The following is a 19,567-nucleotide window of genomic DNA, read 5'->3' as shown; positions in this document are numbered from 1 at the left end:
AAGGCACTGTGTATTTTTAATCTTTTAAGTAATAAATTTAAAAGACTTCATACTTCTGATAAAACTGAATGTTAACAACACACTTTCAATAGTTATAAAAACAGAGCCATGAGGCAAGTATTATAAAGTTATTTTTCTTTCTCTTCTGTTTAGCATTCATTTCCTTTTGTATTTCAGAGCTCTTGGAATTAAACAGAACATCCATCTTCCATAGCCCTTTTGGATTTCTCGATCTCCATACAATGCTGCTGGATGAATATCAAGAGAGACTCTTCGTGGGAGGCAAGGACCTTGTGTATTCCCTCAGCTTGGAACAGATCAACGATGGCTACAGAGAGGTATGAAAACATCAAACAGTATTTGGAAAGGGAAAGAAAAGGCTGAGGGAGATACCTTCTTGCATGGGCGTTATTTGGATTATTTTTTTATTATTACCTGAGTGATGCTTTTATTGAAAAAATATTCATTAAAATGAAGTCCTCTTGAGAAAAGTTTATAAATCGAGAATATGTAACATTAAACTTTCAAGCATGATCTCTGTATACGCAGGCAACCTCCAATAGGTACATTTGACATTCGTCTTGCATGATGTCCCTTGTCACCATTTCATTGCCCCGAGACTTGGACTTGGAATGTGCTGATTTACCACTAGTCCCTGTAGACTCTAGTATGCCCCAAATCCCAGCCTGAAGAAATATGGTTATGTGATCTCAGTATAACTAACTCATGTACTTCTTCTGTTGGTTAATATCATTAATTCAGGCAGATGGTCCTTAAACCAGGTAGATTAAAGCATAATATTAAAATAGATAAGGGCCCAATTTTTTTTAGAGAAGATTCTAAGATGATAAGAAAAATAGTTCATATAGCCTATGCTTATGCAGAGTTAAAATTAGGTAAGTTTTTTTTCAGGCCCATATCAACCTTACCTAAAAATGTAGAAATATTTAGACCATAGTATTTTTTGGCACAAATGTATACATTATGCAATGCATTTCCTTTGTAATTTCCTTATTTATTTTTATGTTTGTCAAAATGACTGATGTCCACATTTTTTTAAGTCATTTAAAAACAATTTATCATGAAAAGCATCATTCCTTCATCCCTTCCAGTTCCTAATCAGTAGAGGAAATCATTTAGAATTCATTTGCTATTTCTCCTGGTACTTACCCACGTATTTCTTTTTTTTAATTTAAAGAGGGGAAGGGAAGGGAGAGGGAGAGATGTGATGGAGGGTAAATGAAATTTGTGCACTGTATTTTCCTGATACCATTGATTTTAGACATTCTTTGTTGATTTCCTCTTAAGGAAGATGAGGTTTCCTTTCTTGCACTACCTCTGGCTCGGCTCTATTACTACGAACCACTTCTCCACCAACCTCCCATCGGCCCCTGTCTCTGTATAGCTGTGCCACCATTTTTAGTTAAGTCACAATTATTTACATTATTATAACTGGGAAAATAGGTCACACTTCTTTCTTTTTCTTTTTTCTTTTTGCAGTTTTCTTATTTTTCCTAGGATTAAATATTACCTCCTTTTTATTTGCTTAGACTTTTATTTTACTTTCAAGAGTTTTTTACTAAACTCTCTACCAGATTTTTAATACTCCTGTCAATATGGTAAAAAAATCAGCTTTCCATCCTTCCTGATTTTCTTTTCAACCTGGACTTGAACTTCATCATCATCCTTGAGCACCCCCTCAATTTCCAACTTGTATGTAACCCATGTCTTCTTTTGGGCGGTTTATTCTGACATTTCACTGAGCACACCTTCTACTACCTTCTTGAAGAAAGATCCAAAGTAAAATTTTGAGTTTTGTATGTTCTAAAACAATATTATTCAAACTTTATACATAATTGTTAGACATAAAATTCTAGGATAAAATAATTTTCTCCAGAATTATGTCACTGTTGCCTTCACCGCATTTAAATTTTTGGTACGACAGCTGAGAAGTCTCATTTTAGAATTTTGTATGACCTGTTTTCTGCCACCCTCTCCCTCTAATGCTGACCCCAGGAGCTTCTGATTTTGAAATTTCTCTTAGATTTGATCTTCTTCATCCACTGTGCTGGGATGAAAATGAACCTATTCTGGGGGGGCCCCATGGCCTTCAGCTCTGGAAAGCATTCATTATTACTTTGATTTTTCTACTTTTCTGTTTCTTCTTGACTCTCTTTCTAGGACTTTTGTAAGTCAAATTTTTTTACTTTTTTTTTTTACATATTTTGAGTTATAGTTTACAGTTAATATTATTTTGTATTGGTTTCAGGTATACAACATAGTCAGGTTTTTGTATTCTCATTTGTCTAACCTTACTGTTTATCATACAGATTTTTGAACCATTTCTTCTTATTCTCATAGGCACTCTAGCTGCCAATTTCTGAGAAGTTTTGGAATTTCCTTCAAAATATGAATTACATGCTTATTGGCTCCCTTCACCATCCAGGCATTTAGATTTTAGCTTTTTAGTGTATGTACAATGCCAGTCAGCACTTGTCCACTTGACGAACTTACAAAATGTTGCTGGTATTTATTTCATTAGGAAATCTATTTAACTTTTGTTTATCCTTTTTGGACTGTGTCTTTCTACTTTTGTTTTTGCAGTCACAAGATGGAGTAGAACCCATATTTTCTGTCTTTCTAACTCCTATCTTCTCTATTTAATGGTATTTTTTTCTGTAGTTCTCAAAAGAGGGGTTTGATCTTTTGCTCTGTCTCTCCAGACTTAATGCCATCAGGTTTGGGGGACTGTGGAGAAAGGACATCCAATGAAACCTGTTTTACTATAGGCTAATTGTTGTAAATAAGAGTTAAATTCCTATGGCATCTCATCAACATTATAACAAAATGGTGTAATTTGAGGACCTGTTCTGTGTGTGTGTAAACACAGCCAGAGGATATATATTAAGGGATTTGATGCAGAAGATTAGGATTCTGCATTGTGGAAGTAGCTCATACATGCTACGTATATACACAGTGACCTTCTCCTTTCAGTCAGATTTAGTGCTCATTCCTCTCCTTCCTTGAATGGTCTTGGTCCCAGTAACTGTAGTGTTCACCATATCACTTTCTTCTTTTTCTCTCAGACCATGTACGCATTCTGATTTTCTGTGAAGGAATTTCTAAGCTAAGTATCATAAATATGAGGGCCATAGAATAATCTTTGTTATAGATTGAATTGTGTCTCCTCAAATTCCTATGTGTAAGCTCTAACCCCCAGTATCACAGAATGTGACTGTATTTGGAGATGGAGCCTTTAGGGATGTGATTAAGTTCAAATGAGCCTGTTAGTGTGGGGGCCCTAAACCAAGCCGACAGGTGTCCTTGTTAAGAGAGGAAATTCTGGCCACACAAAATGGCACCAGGGATGTACAGCCACAAAGGAAATACCATTTGAGCTCACAGAAAGCAGCCATTTGCAAGTTAAGGAAAGAGCCTTCAGAAAAAAAACAACACCTTGATCTTGGACTTCCAACCTTAAAAACAAAATACATTTCTGTTGTTTAAGCTGCCCAGCCTGTGGTGATGTTATGACTGGCCTAGCAAACTAACACAGTCCTCATGTTAAAATGAAAAATATGTGAATATTGAAAGATCCCTCAAGGGATCTGACACCCAGAAGATTAAGAATCTGCATTAAGGAAGGAAGTACTTCTTCAATAGTTGTCCTTGGATCAGGCTCACGTAACTCTCACAGAGTGGGTATCTGGATCCGCCTGTATTACAACCTCTCAAGAGGAGTGTATGTGCACAAAACCTCCTAATAATTTTCCTGAGCTGTTTTTTCCTGTGTGGAATGAAAACCAAGAGATAGCAGCTTTCCACTCTAATGTGATTCCCCTTTAGAGTGGAGGAAATTGAATCGCCTACTTATTCTCCTTTATTGTTTTGGCCTAATTGTACCTTCAGGCCTTTCATGCTGGAAAGACTGGCTTTTATGGAGGAAATGACCTGTGAAAACTATATAAAGGTATGAGACCTGAAGAATGACGAGGTTTTATGAACTGCATCTTAGGGCACTAAATAAACTAGCATGGCCATTGAAGCTCCAGGGTACCATCCAGCAAGGATATGGCCACTCAGATGATGAAACTGAATCACTTGCTTGCACTCAAGGGTAAATCCTCATTTTGTGAGGCCTGAAGTGTATATGATTTGGTTGACCTCTTCAGGAAATATAATTAATCCAAACTTATAAATTTCAAAGTTGCTAAGGTCCCTCCCAGAGTCATGAAAGAGAAGGTGCCAGTAAGGGGTCCTGAGGCTTAAGCTTTGAGACTATAAAATAAGCTATAAAATATTTATAATGTAATGGAGAAAAGATATATAAATGCCACATACACCTAAATGTCATGTACATATATATGTCAAATATACATATATATTTCTTAGATAGCATGTAACTCAAGGTCCAAATAAAATGTTAAGAAAGTGCAAAAAGCCAGGAGTTGCAGTTTCCTGGAGGAGATGTAATTTAAGTTGGATTCTTATTCAGACATATTAGTAGTGAGAATAGAGTGAGGAGGGGGGGGGAGAAGGACAGGCACTTTGGGGCCATTTGAAATGATGACTAACATCCTCAGCTGAGGTAAGTAGGTAAAGTGAGGGCATGTGGACAGGAACAGGGTATGAGTGAGAGCTAAAGATGGAAATGTGGCTGTGAACAAATCCTGAAGAATAATGACTGCTGTGTCGTTAAAACTAATCTTCTAGGCAATGCAGGAACCATCAGGAGATTCTGAATATGGGCATAACATAATTAGAATTGTAGCTTAGTGTGATCAGTGTAGTAACAGCACGTTGTATAAAAGAAAGGAAGAGCACAGAGCCAGGAAGCCAGGTAACGCAGGTCCGTATCTCTCAGCAGACTATGCCCTTCCCACTACGTCACGTTATTGAGAACCAGGTTAGTGCTTTGGTGTCAACTTCATGCCTCCCAAATTGGCGTTTGTTATGAGGTGTTTCTTTCCATTTGGTTCGTTTTCGCTTTACATGACTATAGTTTACCTCAGTAAAATCATTAAGAAACTAGTGGAGCCATAGATGTTGGTGATACTGGTGGACAAAATTACTGACTAGTAGAAGAAACTGTATTTCCCTTGTTTGCTTATGACAAAGGTTGAGAGCCCAAGGATGTTCTGTTGGGTTGGCCAAAAAGTCTTATACTTTTTTCCATAAAATAAAAGACACATTTTTCACTTGCACCAATAACTTTATTAATTTGGATATTTTGACTATGTCAGCTCTTTCTCACTATTGGCTTCTAATGGGTAGAGGCCAGAAGGGCTGCTAAATATCTTCCAGTGCATAAAAGACAACCCCAGAGCAAAGAATTATTTGGCCAAAATATCAGTAGTACCAAGAAACTTCACAAAATATTTCTGCTATGTTCAATCAGTCACAGAACCTTCTTCATACCCCATAAAAATCTTTTCTTGTTTGCATTTCAGTTGCATTTTTACCTTCCTTAAAATAATAAAGCATTACATGCTGAAAATGTTGCATATTTTCTTCCATCCTCAATTTTAAAATGGGTGCACAAAAAAATTCGTTAATTTTGGTACGTTTTCTTTACACATACACTGATATGACAGATGTCACAGTACTATCTAACAAAATTGTTTCAAATGAAGTTAAAGACAACTAAGCACTACTAGAGCCATTGTACAGAAAAAAAACATAATGGACTTTTGGACTAACTCAACAGTATTCAACCACAGGAAAGAGATTAGCTTGTCCGTGTTCTGTCCATATGGCCCCTTGTAACCTGTGCACCCTTGAAAATTACTGAGTTTCTAAAAGCAAATCAAAATTATTATCTACTTTGAGGTCTATAATTTTTTTATTCCACAGAGAAAGTACAAGTGAATGTTTGTTTATTTGAGCTGTATTTTATGGAACTTTTTAGAATATTCCATATTTAGTAATGAACTAATTAAAACAAATTTTCACCCACCTTTTTCTGTTTGTAAATTTTAGCTTTTTCCCTACAGTTACTCTTACCTATTATTTTAACCTAAAATTACACTGCTTAATTTAGATATCTGTAGATAGAGCTCTGTTAAACACATGTTTATAATAATATTTATACTTTCTCATTATTGAACTTTTGCATTAATGGTAAAAATATCATATTTTATAATTTAATTTTTTTTGAGTGGGAGAAAGGCATTAAACTGTAACTTGTATATAAATAGCAGGTGGTATTTCATATTAATGATAGCAGTTGAGTAAATTTCATCCATTAAAAAGGGCATGTGGCGGGCCAATAATATTTGTATAGTAGTAATATTATTTTAATTAAAATGCTTTAGAGTATAAGCATTTCAAGTACAAATAGTGTTTATAACCCCCCAAATTATAATTCTGGCATATAAACTACTTGAATAATGACAGTCATTATATTAAGTATAAAAGCATAAACACCAAAAAGATAATATGTGTCAAATTAAAGACTACCACTTATAAACCACTAGGATTCTTAATGCGTTATATTTAAAATACATTCTTTGCAAGCAAAACTCTGGGGCAGATGATGAAAACTGTCTGACACATTTTGAACTCAGCATAGCAGCAAAGTCTAACCTATTCAGGTGCTCTCTCCTTTACAGAACAAACCCTTATATAGACTTACTGTAAAAAATAAAATCTATTCTCTCAATTTTAATGGTACTTATAGGACAAAATTAATATATACATTGATGGACAATGGTACTGTAAACTCATATGTAAAATGTAGAAAGAAAAACTAAAATATAAACACACATTTTAATTAGAATAATAGAATTAGGAAGATAATACTAAATGAAATTATAATAATGTCTTAGTTACTTAAAATGGATTTCATGAAAAGAAACTTATAACTGAATGATTATTTTATTTTATTTGCTCAGTCCCTCTACTGCCCCATCCAGCCTGATTTTATTATTTTAAATGTAAAAAGAAATCTTTTTTTTTTGACAGAAAAATTATTTCTTTTTTATTTGTTTGTTCTTGCTCTACTAAATTTCTGTATGTCATAACTACACATGAGAAAAAGTTGTTAAATTGTTCATCCTGGTATAATTATGAGACTCCATAGAGTCCAGAAAAATTGCTTTGTAATTTAATTTTTATTTTAATTTATCTTTCTCCTTAGATATATGCAAGAATAGGAAATGGCCTTTTAATATTCATTGAAACAATTAAATTATTTTGGAGGAATATTGTAATGAAATGTTGTGTATTTAGCCTTTTGCTTTTTGCACCTTTTGGGTGCAAAGTATTGGAAATATAATTATACCCTGTTGCTTAATTGCCTTTAAAAATGTTTTGTGCAGAACAAATATGTTAATTTTATGGGTTGCATTGATGCTAAACACTGGAGTAGAACCAAAAGATATCTTGACTGCCAAAAAAACTAAAGAAAATCATTTTCCTTACTATATTTCCTTACTAACATTTGTACATAATGCCTTTAAAATAACTTTCCATTTCCAATGAAGTCTTTCTCTCAGTTTTTTCTCACCTGAGTAAATATTTTAATGCAATCCTGAGCTTGTTAAATTTTGTTTTAAACAAACCACACTATCCCTGGCCAGCTAGCTAAGTTGGTTATAGTATTGTCCTGATATGCCAAGGTGGCTGGTTCAATCCTTGGTCAGAACACATACCAGAATATACCAATAAATGAGTAAATCAATGTTTTTCTCTGTTCTCTATCTCTCTAAAATCAATCAATAAATAAAAATTTAAACAAACTAGTACAATAACAAAAACAAAACAAGTAAATCTATAATTACATTGTTCTTTTGGAGAGTTCTAAAATGTTTTGGACCTCATGGTGGCGAGTGTTCCTAGTTTAATCTTCTATCTCTCTAGCTGTCATCTACCCAAAGTTATTTGGTTAAGATACTTTTGTCTGCCCTTAGAAATTTTAGCAGTGTTTCACAGCGTAGAGTATTGTTACAATCCTATAGCATTTTCTTGCTGATTAAACTGGGAACTACTTTTCTTATTTATTTGACACCAATTACAGCATTTTCGTGTCAACGAATCTTATTTCTCAAATTTACTGTAATCTATTCTAGTTAGACTTTTTAAAAAATGTGATAAGGATATGTTGATTAATAGAAGTTAATCAATTGACATTGAATAAGCAGTGACTGCATTGAATTCATCATGCCAGGTAGGCATTGGGAGGGGTACAGAAGTAAGTCACTGCCTTGCCCTCTGTAACTTAGAGTCTAGTAAGAGAGGTAAATTTAAATACACAAATCATTGTAGCTGTAGGTAGAGAAAGTAAGAAAAACAGTTTAGAAAATCAAAGGAGGTAAAAATACTATCTATAAAAAAGCTATCAGGAAAGGTTTTTTTTGTGAAACACTTTCTAAAATGTGTCTGAAATAATAATTTTGTTATACATAGCGCAGCTGTCTTTTGTTAGGTTTGCTGCTAGAAACAACACATTCTGACAACCCTAGAAAAGCCATTTATTTCTTCACCATTATATTACATATTATCCTTCCTTTCTGTCCAGAACTATAAAGCATCTGAGATTTTTTCTCTCCTTCTAGACAAGTTAGCCTGTCATAGTTTCGCAGATGCTGGCGGAAAACATGAGACTACTGGGTCAGAGACAAAGGACTTCATTACTCACACAGCACAGCCTGCAGCAGGAGCTTTCTGTTCGCCCCTCAAGTCCCAGAGGGCATGAGACCTACCAGCCTAGGAAGGTGCTCCACATACAGTGAAATTGTGTTACACCTAAATTAACCAACTCAAGCTTAGGAAGAACTCCCTATCTTATAAGGGTGCTGCTAGCAAATATGTCCAACCTTTGCCCAAAGAGAGACATTTCTTTATTATCCTGGTCAGGAAACAATCTTCCATCTGCCCTGGAAGGAGACTCTACCTTTATCTTCCAAGGCTGTTTGAAAAGATAGTATAGAACAAAAGGAGATATGTAGAATGCTATAGAGAATTATCCTCAAACAGTGTGTCTACATAGTCCTGGAAATAACTATTATGAAGCAGTGATTTAGGAAAATATGTGACTATATTTTCAGGTTTTTATTGGCCTGGATATTACTTTATCATTGAAAACCTGAAGTCAGTGTATTTTTTCCAAATAATTGATTAAGTTATCTACTACATTGAAATTGTGGAAATCTAGTGTAAAATATATTTTCATAATGATGAAAAATAAGGAAAAAGAAATGCTAATATCCTAAGAAAAAAAGAGCCCTGCATTTCATAAGTTGTATATGTTAAGTATATAAAGCATTATTCTGAATTACAGATGAGGTATTCTCTAATTTATTCATAGCAATAAATGAATTAGTCATGAAAACCTTTACAATGATAGATGATCCTAAAATGAATTTGTATTTTCTTTACACACACATGTTTTCTAGCATATCCTTTTGAATAATTTATGTTTCCACAGTAAAATCATAATTCCAAAAACAAACTGAATCTCAAGTTAAAATGAATTTTAAAATTGTCTGAGAAGATCTACCCTTTCATGCAAATTTTTTTTTCTAAAATAATGGATAAGTAAAGGTTGGAAATTCTACAACTTCAGTTTTAGGATCCCTGCTCTAGAGTGATTCTCCTCAGACTAATGCAAGGCTATACCTGAACCTGACATTGTTGTATTTATGTGATATTTTTTCTGAATCATCCATAATCCATTGATGGATTCACTGCTACAATTAAGAAAATTGATTCTAGGATTTTGTGCATGGGATTTGGCTCTTTAGTTGATTTTCTTTTATATCCCTACTTTCTTTTCTTTGTCTTTTTTTCTGCCACAACATAAATATAAAAACTCACATGTTTTCATTTAAAAGTCTATACACTGCATTAGAAAAGCAAAAGAACACCTTATGCTGAATATTATTAGTAAGAATTTTGGTAGGGTGTGGGCTACTATACTAATGAGAACAAAAAAGTAACACCATGTGCTTATAATTCAAAGCATAGAGTGCTTACTCCTATGATAACAAATGTAATCATATAAGGATTACCATAATAAAGTGCTACTGTCCCCACTTTTATAAATTCCCAATATTTTTCACCTACCAGGGACTGGATTTGGCTACACAGTGAGCAAGATAAATGATGAGCCTTTTCCACTTCTTCAGGTTAGGCAGCCTGTAAGTGCCAAACCTGATATTTTATGGGGCACAGTTTTTTTAAAAAGTTTAAATTTGAGCATATATGGAATTCAAACACATATATCATATTTCAAAAACTAAAATGCCTACAGGGCAGACAGTCTGACACAAATCAGTGTCCGCTCCACTGAAAGACGACTTAAGAGTTTCAGCTGCCGAGCAATGTTGCCAAGCAGGAATGCAAGCCTGGTGCCTGTCTTCATGTTTTTCTAGAGAAACAAGAAATGTAAGTCTGGATGTAAAAGTTCTTATTTTTAAATGTTGGGCACTAATTAAAAGTAATTAAATAGTGTGCTCACAAAATAAAAAATACCTTCAATGAGCAACATCTAATATGTACTTACATAGCCGTAATGTCCTTTCAGGTGAGCAGAGCCCACAATGGAATGGTGGAGGGGGGGGGAGGAGATATCAGAAACATAACAGGAGTCTTTTGAGAACAAACAAATTGCCATGGAAAAAGAGTCTCCAATACCGAATAGAGACGACCAGCAGTAAACTTTGACACTGGGTGCTAGGAAGCTATACATGAGCTCTTTTCAATATAGGCCCTAAGGACTTTTAAGCATCCTGAAGAGAAAAGGACAATTTTAGAAATAGTATCTTGAGAGGCCAGGCTACTCTACTGGGAAATTTCAATTCTTTCACCAAAATGTTGACTTGAGAGTGGAAGGTGATTGCATGCAAAAACAAAACAAAACAAAAACCAGGAACCAAACAAATACTGATGTAGCCTGGTTCAAAGCAGCCATATGGGAAGAAAAGGAAGAGAGAACATTTTAGGAGTTCCTTAGGCCGGTGTATATGGATCTAAGGTACAGGCTTTTGGAGGTGATGAAGAAAAACTGTAAGGTGTTCTGCTGAGAGCTGACATTCTCGAAATAGGATCATCACTTTACTAGCAGAGCCTATGAAGGTGACACGTTAGCACTGAGTTCTACCCCATAGAACTCTGAGCCTCACAGAAAGGGGGCTGACTGAAGTATTTTAGTGTAGTAAGGTAGGGTGATTGATCCAGCAGGTACCCCTATCAAGTATTATTAACTAGGAGGCTTAAGGTCTTGGGGTACTGGAAACATTGGGAATTTAGCAATTGCTACAGTTACTTAAAAGGATCACATCCCTTGGTTTCCACCCATATATCTACTTACATTATGGAGTTGGACAGAGAAATATCCAATTTTGTAAAGAAACTCCAAAATAGTCCAACTTCCTTGATAAAGTTGTGGTAAGGATTAAGTTGAATGTTGAATCTAAAGTGGTTAGCACAAACTTTAGAAAGCCGGTAATTCCAAGTGTCAGTGAAGATTGCTGGTGGAATATAAAAATGTTACCATTCTGGGGAGCAATCTGGCACTACATCCAAATGGAATATATGCTTGCTCGAAGACCCAGTGATTCTGCTTCTGGTTATACACACCAATAACATTCTTATACAGATGTCAAAGGGACATGGGCAGAGATGCACCGTGTGTTTTATATGGTAGAGACTTGGTGGCCCTCTGGGTGTCCATCCCTGGGAAAGTTGATAAATAAATGTGTAGGGGGATCCATACCTTGAGTATTATGAAGCAATTAGAAACAGGAGACTATATGTATACAAAGAACTATGTAGAGTGATTTAAAAAACCCAGTTTTAATGAAAAAACATGTGAAAGACTTTACATAAATTTGAAAATACCATTTATATAAATTTTAAAATATGCACAAAAAGCAATAATATATATTTTATAAGAATATGAAAACAAAAAATAGTGCCCAGTAACGATTTACAATAATTGCTCCCTGCAGGGATGTAAGTAAAACATGGAGCAGGAAGGAAGGAAATAAAATAAGAGAGGAATCTTTTAAAGTCAATGATAATAATGAGCCATGAATTGAGTAAACTCAAACCTTTGTGTAACTGAGCAAACTGGAGTTCGTCCACGTGGCATCATGACACACGACCCCAACAATTTGCATTGAAGGAAACAGGTTTTTATTAACAGGGTTCCAACCTCAGGGAGGCTGAGAGCACTCCTGCTCAGAGCCCTGTTCTCCCACAAGACCCAGCCCTTCTTTTGCCCCCCCACCAGCCTAAAAGCAAAAACCATGCCCAGAGTTTTCCTTATCTGTTCTTAAGCCAGCTGCCCTAGCAGATCTTCACCCCCTCTGGAACGTGCTCTTGGGGGTTTCAGAGTCGCCATCCTCTCGCACAGCTCTCCCCTTCTGGATCTGTTGTATGTTGTCTTCAGCCTCCATGCAGTGGTTCAGGGAAACACGTGCCATGTTACACTGGATCATGGTGGAGTCCAGGGAGGCATACATCCTAAGAGAGTGACTTACTGTACGTTCTTCGGAGAAGCAACAGTCTGTAGCTTAAGAGTCCCAGTTCTGCTCTAAGCACCTCCCACAAATCCTTGCTTGGTTGGGCAGGTTCCCACGTAGGTCCAGCAGCTCTCTCCTTACACTCTTTCCTCCTGCCTGTATGGCTGATACCTCACTCCAGACCTCCTTAATGGCATCTTCCTCCTTAACTATCACAGGCTGTATGGCAGGAAAAAAGACCCTTCTCTTTCAGATGGCCCTTATTTTAAATGCTCAGACTGGAACTTCCTATGTGACCTCATATCCAGCCCCACCTATGATGTGCCACTTTTGCCAGTTCCCCTGTATCTTCTTAGTATCTTTTACGTTCCTTCAGCTTCCATCTGTAGTCAGGGCAAGAGTTCCGCTTGACACAGGGCATCCATCTCCTCTGGCTATGTCACAAGTCACTATATTCTCAGAAAGTCATGTACACCTTTTGCCTGGGGTGGCAGCACAGCTATTAATTTCCCACTATTATGTAAACTATCTTAAGCACTGTACTGTCCACTAGCCCCTTCTCTCAATCCAGGTGTGTGGTGGCCTTTGCTCTGCTATTTTGGGAGACCCCCACTCTATACCCCATTACATTTGCACATGAGTTTATCATGTGAAAGAAAGAAAAACTAAAATAAAGTTCTTACCACATTGTTTGGTATATAATATAATTAATTCTATCATAAGCAAAAAAAGGGGAGACAGAAGCAGTCTAATAAGTGAAGAAAAAGAGACAATTTATTTCATTAAGATTACACTTCACAGTCAGAAATTTGTGGCATCAAATAAGAAGTATTGAATGATTTCTGCTTGTGACCCCAGCAAAGTGCTAGATATAATTGGAGATAAAACAGACATACTTATCGTGTTCTTCTTCAAGGAAGAAACCAATAAACTTGAAATGTAGTGGAAAGTATCTGAAATCCAGTGAGAAATTGGTAGAGCTAATGTTTTAAAAAATAAAACTTCCATGACCCTGAATAGCCTCAGCAATCTTGAGAAAGAAGAACAAAGTAGGAGGGATCACAATACCTCATATCAAACTATACTACAAGGTCCCTGTAATAAAAACAGTCTGGTGCTGGCATAAGAATAGACACATGGATCAATGGAACAGAATAGAGAGCCCAGAAATAAGCCTACGTCTCTGGTCAATTAATATTTGACAACTGGGGCAGAGGTATAAAATGGAGTTAAGACAGTCTCTTCAATAAATGGTGCTGGGAGATCTGGAATGGTCCATGCCAAAAAAAAAAAAAAAAAAAAAAGAAAGAAAGAAAGAAATTAGACCAACAACTTACACCACACACCAGAATAAACTGATAATAGATAAAAGACTTACACATAAGCCATGATACCATAAAGGTCTGGGAAGAAAACTTAGGCAGTAAAATTTCAGATATCCCACCCAGCAATATTTTCACTGATACATCCCCTAGGGCAAGGGAAGTAAAGAGTAGAATACACAAATGGGACTACATCAAATTTAAAAGTTTCTACACAGCTAAAGAAAACATTAGCAAAATGAAAAGGGAACAAACCATATGGGAAAACACATTTGTCAATAAAACTACAGACAAGGGTTTGATCTCTAACATGTGTAAAGAACTCATAGGACTCCACGCCAGGAAGAAACAATCCAATTAAAAAATGGGCAAAGGACCTGAGCAGACACTTCCCCCAGGAGGACATACAGAGGGCCAAAGACATATGAAACAATGCTTAGCATCACTAGCCATCAGAGAGATGCAAATTAAAGCCACCAAGAGATACCACCTCACACTGGTCAGAATGGCCATCATTAACAAATGAACAAGCAGCAAGTGCTGGCAAGGATGTAGAGAAAAGGGAACCCTAGTGCACTGTTGGTGGGATTGCAGACTGGTGCAGCCACTATGGAAAACAGTATGGAATTTCCTCAAAAAACTAAAAGCAGAACTGCCTTTTGACCCAGCAAGTCCACTGCTGGGATTATATATACACTAAGAATCCTGAAGCACCAATTCAAAAGAACCTATGAACCCCTATGTTCATAGCAGCATTATTCATAATAGAAAAATGCTAGAAACAGCCTAACTGCCCATCAGTAAATAAGTGGATCAAAAAACTGTGGTACTTTTACACAGTGGAATACCATGCCGCAGAAAGAAAGAAGGAACTCCTTCCTTTTGTGAAAGCATAGATGGAACTGAAGAGTATTATGCTAAGTGAAATAAGCCAGGCAGTGAAAGAAAAATGCCATATGATCTCACCTATTACAGTAACCTAATGAACAAAACAAAGGAGCAAAATAAAACCAGAGACATGGAAACAAGAAAAAAAACTGACAGGGACTAGAGGGGAAGGCAGAAGAGGGAAAAATGAGGGAAGAAGGGGAAGGACATAGTTAAAGAACAGGTATAAATGACCCGTGGACATGGACAACGGGGTAGGGATTGACTGTGGGAGTGAGGAGGTGGATGGGGCAGGGGAGAACAACATGGGAAAATTGGGACAATTGTAATAGAACAACAATTTTTTAAAAAGTAAAACCTTTATGTGCTATATTATTAGCTGAAACATTATAAATAAGCACTTAGTGGGCATTAATTCCTAGATCTGTTCATGCAGCAAATATTACTGAGTCCAGCACACATCAAGTTCTGGGCTAAATGGTAAAAATGCAAAGGGAATTCAAGTTGGTGCCTGACTTAAAGGGACAGACAGGTTCAGGAGACAGCCTAGACTGCAGAGGTTTTGTAAAGTGGGTTAAGTACAGAGCAGGGTTGGTTAAAGTGTGAGTAGCTTCTGAAGGGCTAAGACATGAGTTCAAGCTTCAAAAACATTTTTTTAAAAAATAAAGTTTAGCATGAAGTGAAAACTCAAAGATAGTTGTCTTAATTATGCAAATAATGATGTAAAGAAGATAGTCTTGCTTTATCCTTTCAGAAAATAGAACAAATGAACATGTATTAAATTGCAGAAAGAAATAAAATGGTGTTTCAGTGTGATCTATTTTTATATGCAGTTGCATAACAGTCCATTATCTTTTATTTCAGATATACTGGCCCAGTACATCACTAAAAATAGAAGAATGCATAATGAAAGGAAAAGACGCAGTAAGTAGTATTCATTGTAAATTAAGCAAATCATCAAATAAATCTCCCATCAATCACAAAGGACTGAATTCCTAACTTCTAAGTTAAAAAGTATATATGCAATTTATGTCAGGAATAAAATATATATTCTTTATAATAATGTTTCATTTCTATGTATTTGGAAAAAACAATTGTGGGTAGTTTTTAAATATAAGGAAAAGCTAAGCATACTGAGATTTTATTTCACTTTAGTAAGTTAGCAATATGCAGAAGCAAAAGGAGAAAGTAGAAAAACAATTCAAAAGAAGGCAAAAGCAGTAAACATGCCTCATGTATTCCACAAATATTGGAGGGTCTTTCCTACTTTCGGATGTGGCGTTCCATTTCTCCATGGTTCCTGTGCAGTGTGTGAGGGAAAAGGTTGTCAGAAGCACCATCCTTCTCAGAGATGCCAGAACGTCAAACAGGAGTAAAGGAGGGACCTTCACCTGCTAGGGATAGCTGGCCAATGACGCCATTACACATCTTTGGAGAAAAGCATACATAATCTCCTTCTGAAAGTAAACTTACCCTGTTTTTCAAGGAGAAAACAAAATACCTTGTAAAAAACTAAGACACATTATACCAACTCAATTTTCTGTAGCAACTGGGTCACAGCCAAGAAATGAGTCAAGACATTCTTTCTGGCTTGGTCCTCAGAGTGATGCTGACTAACTGAACATACTCTAAGACTATGTCCATATAAGCCTAGCTGAGCCAAAATGTGATGTAACTGGTTCACTCAAGATGTCAGTGTTTGAAGAGATGAAAAGCAGGTGTTTATAGTTATAGCAATACAAGAATAGAACATTGTCCCCATGCCTGGGAGAAATAGATTATTTCAACTATATGGGTCAGTCATAGAATAAAATGCTACGTGAGTGGGAAATCAAAGAAATAAATATGTGCCCTGGATAATCAGGTTGGTAGTGTTATAACCTGAATCATTTATGGTGGCTTGGTTCTGCTGGCTTTTTATCTTAACACCGTTATATTAGAGACTTTAAAGTCACAGTCTGTCCTTATGAAATATTACACTTACTGATTATTGCATGATGGTATGTATTAATATCAAAATAGTATTTAACACTAAAAGAGTTGAGCATGTCTCTCATAATTTGTTTTAAATGAAGTAGCAATACTTAATTTGCCAACAAGGTGTTTGCAAGAATTAATTTCAGCCAAGTTGGTTTGAAGGGATTTTAAACTTTTTAAAATTTAGCATATTGATCATAAAACTTGCCTAGTGACTGATGATACATTAAAACATTGTTAAGCATGTAGTATATATTAGGTACTGTGTTATACTGGGGAATACAAATATGTGTAAACTAGAGCTGCTGGGCTAAATGTGGCCTGCCATAAATAGTTTTATTAGAACACAGACATGCACATTCATTTGTGTATTGTCTATTGTTGCTTTCACACTATAGCTGAAGAGGTAGGTAGTCACAACCACAATATAAGTAGTAGAGATCATACCACCCATCAAGCTAAATACATATACTATATGGTCCTTCGTGGAAAAAGTTTGCTGATCCATGGACCGTGATCTTAGTGTAATCGCTATAACATCTTACTTTTATTGGCTACCTTTCTATCTATTTACATGAAAATTCTCTGTGAATGTGTTTTGTGTGAATTTATATTTGAAGATTTGACTTACTTTCCCAAACATTAAAACTCTGTAATGCTCTACAGTCTGCATATGTTTTCTTTTGAGTAAAGAAGCTTTTTCTAATTATTGGTTTTCTGACTTCATGCTGATTCATTGTTTATATATACTTAAAAAATAACAGCATTGGGAATAACTTAATAACTTAGTAGAACATATTGCCGTGTAAATCTTTATGCTTGAATAAATTTCTGAACAGTGCTTTTATATTTCTCAGTTGTATACTGGAATTCTTGAAAATGTGTTACTGGCATTATTAAATGTAATTCCTACATAGTTCCTAACAAAAATGTGCACTCATCACCCAGGTCCCCTCTTCTACTGGTCCTTCTACTTTTTTGACCTGTTCCTCTGGCCATGGGAGACTTAAACATGAGATTTCTGGGGTTAGGAAACACAAATTTTTTTTTAAAAAAGGGCTAAACATTCTATAAACCAATGTCTTCTTTTTTCTGCTTCAGAGTGAATGTGCCAATTTTGTCCGGGTTTTGCATCACTATAATAGGACACACCTTCTCGCCTGTGGCACTGGAGCTTTTGACCCACTTTGTGCCTTCATCAGAGTCGGGTACCACTTGGAGGTAAGACTATTTCACTCCCTCCTGTCAATAAAAACAATGACTAAAAGAGCTTTGTTTTTAAAGTTAGGGCATGGCATTTCCTTTGAAGGAAAAGAAAAACAGCATTTGTGAAATACTGATTCAGTTTGCTTATGTCAGAGAAATGTTCTCTCAGGGCCTTTAAAATCTTTGTGAGCTGTAAAATTTGTGAACCAGTTCTTTTTGTATTTGTCCAGTGAACAATTTTATTTACTTAATTTGTCCACTTAAAAACATTTCTTAATAGGAAACTGGGTTCTGTACTGTGTTATTATATAAATTTATATTAATGTAACTACCAAACTGGAATGAATATATACATGAATTTACATATGCATGTATATGTAAAAACATTTATTTGAATAAAATTTCTACATTTAGTACTTTATAAAGGACACATATTTACTCCTTAGTCAAGCGAGGTAAGGAGGTGGATTTGGATATGAGGAGAGATTGCGAACTGACAAGCTAAGTATGAATGGATGAGAACCTCACCGCTCTTTACGCCCAACTCCATCACTAGGTGATACAGTATAATGAGAGTGAGTTGCAAGTGAATTCTGCTACATACATAATGTTTACTAACAAGCAGGTTTACAGATCAGTCATACAACCTATTTCAAAAAATTGATAAACTCTCACTTATTTTAGGCACATTTTCAACCACCTCCTATGGCAGTTTAATTCTGAAGCATATTAAACAATATTCTGACTTCAGAATCTGTTTGCTACCTTTCCTTTAGACAGAACCCTGCCTTAAGATGGGAGACAGATAAAACAGAACTCTACGTATTCTATAGTTCAGCAGCGAGACTCTCTTACTCTTATATCTCAATTAGAGGAGGGCATCTATGACTATGAAATATTTTCAGCCAGCCCATATAAAGAACCGCATACTTCTCTAGTGAAAAACTATGTCTGATATTCCTTACACTAGTTAACATTCGGGTGCACATATAGTTAACAATATCTGCAGTATTTACTGTAAGCTGCCTCTGGAGAGAGGTATTTCATCTGTTAAGTATCCTTATAGGCTGGGTTTTGATTAACATATTTTTAAAAAATTTTATTCATTTATTTCTACAGAGAAGGGAAGGATGTAAGAAAAAGAGGGAGATAGATATACAAGAGATATATCGATCAGTGTCTCTCTCATGCCCCCAGTCTGGGACCTGGAACCTGGCCCGCAACCCAGGCATGTGCCCTGACTGGAAATGGAACCAGGGACCTTTGGGTTCTCAAGCCAGCACGCAGTCCACTGAGCCACACCAGCCAGGGCTGATTAGCATATTGTAAATGTTAACTAACCACCTCTAGTAGTAGACTAAAGTTACCAGCACATGCAAACACATCACAGTGTATTCACTGAATTATTTTAAAGAAAAAATACAGCTGATATAATAGGAGAACTTTTGAAAAATGTAGAAGAAAATTAGGTCTGGTGCAAAGTCAGAATGTTTACATATGTACAAATATACAAAGCATACATATGTATACATGCATATACATACACACATGTATACAAAAACATACATGTATACGTCATAGTATATACATCTGTGGTGCAGATCTACTGGAGACAAATCTCAGTTTTAATTTATCTGAAAATCCCTTTTTTCATCTTTATTTTTGAAGGATATTTTCTCTGTAGATAAAATTCTGGCTTGACGGTTT

General features: G+C 35.8%; 1 protein-coding gene and 1 non-coding gene across 2 annotated transcripts in view; both read left to right on the top strand.

The window, feature by feature from the left end:
• Window positions 1-19,567, top strand: part of SEMA3E (semaphorin 3E) — a 248,810-nt gene that overhangs the window by 146,467 nt on the left and 82,776 nt on the right. Inside the window, exons 2-4 of the mRNA XM_053672814.1 lie at window positions 178-338; window positions 15,542-15,601; window positions 17,756-17,875. Of these exons, the coding sequence (XP_053528789.1) occupies window positions 178-338; window positions 15,542-15,601; window positions 17,756-17,875 (341 nt within the window). The remainder of the gene's footprint in view (window positions 1-177; window positions 339-15,541; window positions 15,602-17,755; window positions 17,876-19,567) is intronic.
• On the top strand, window positions 6,514-6,637 carry LOC119064625 (small nucleolar RNA SNORA28). Its single transcript, XR_005085442.2, has one exon. It is a non-coding gene; the product is annotated as a small nucleolar RNA SNORA28 (small nucleolar RNA).

The sequence above is a fragment of the Artibeus jamaicensis genome, unplaced genomic scaffold (assembly GCF_021234435.1).
Source record: "Artibeus jamaicensis isolate MK-2021 breed Jamaican fruit bat unplaced genomic scaffold, CSHL_Jam_final contig_787, whole genome shotgun sequence".
NCBI classification, from domain to species: Eukaryota; Metazoa; Chordata; class Mammalia; order Chiroptera; family Phyllostomidae; genus Artibeus; species Artibeus jamaicensis.
This window is presented reverse-complemented; position numbering and strand designations above follow the sequence as displayed.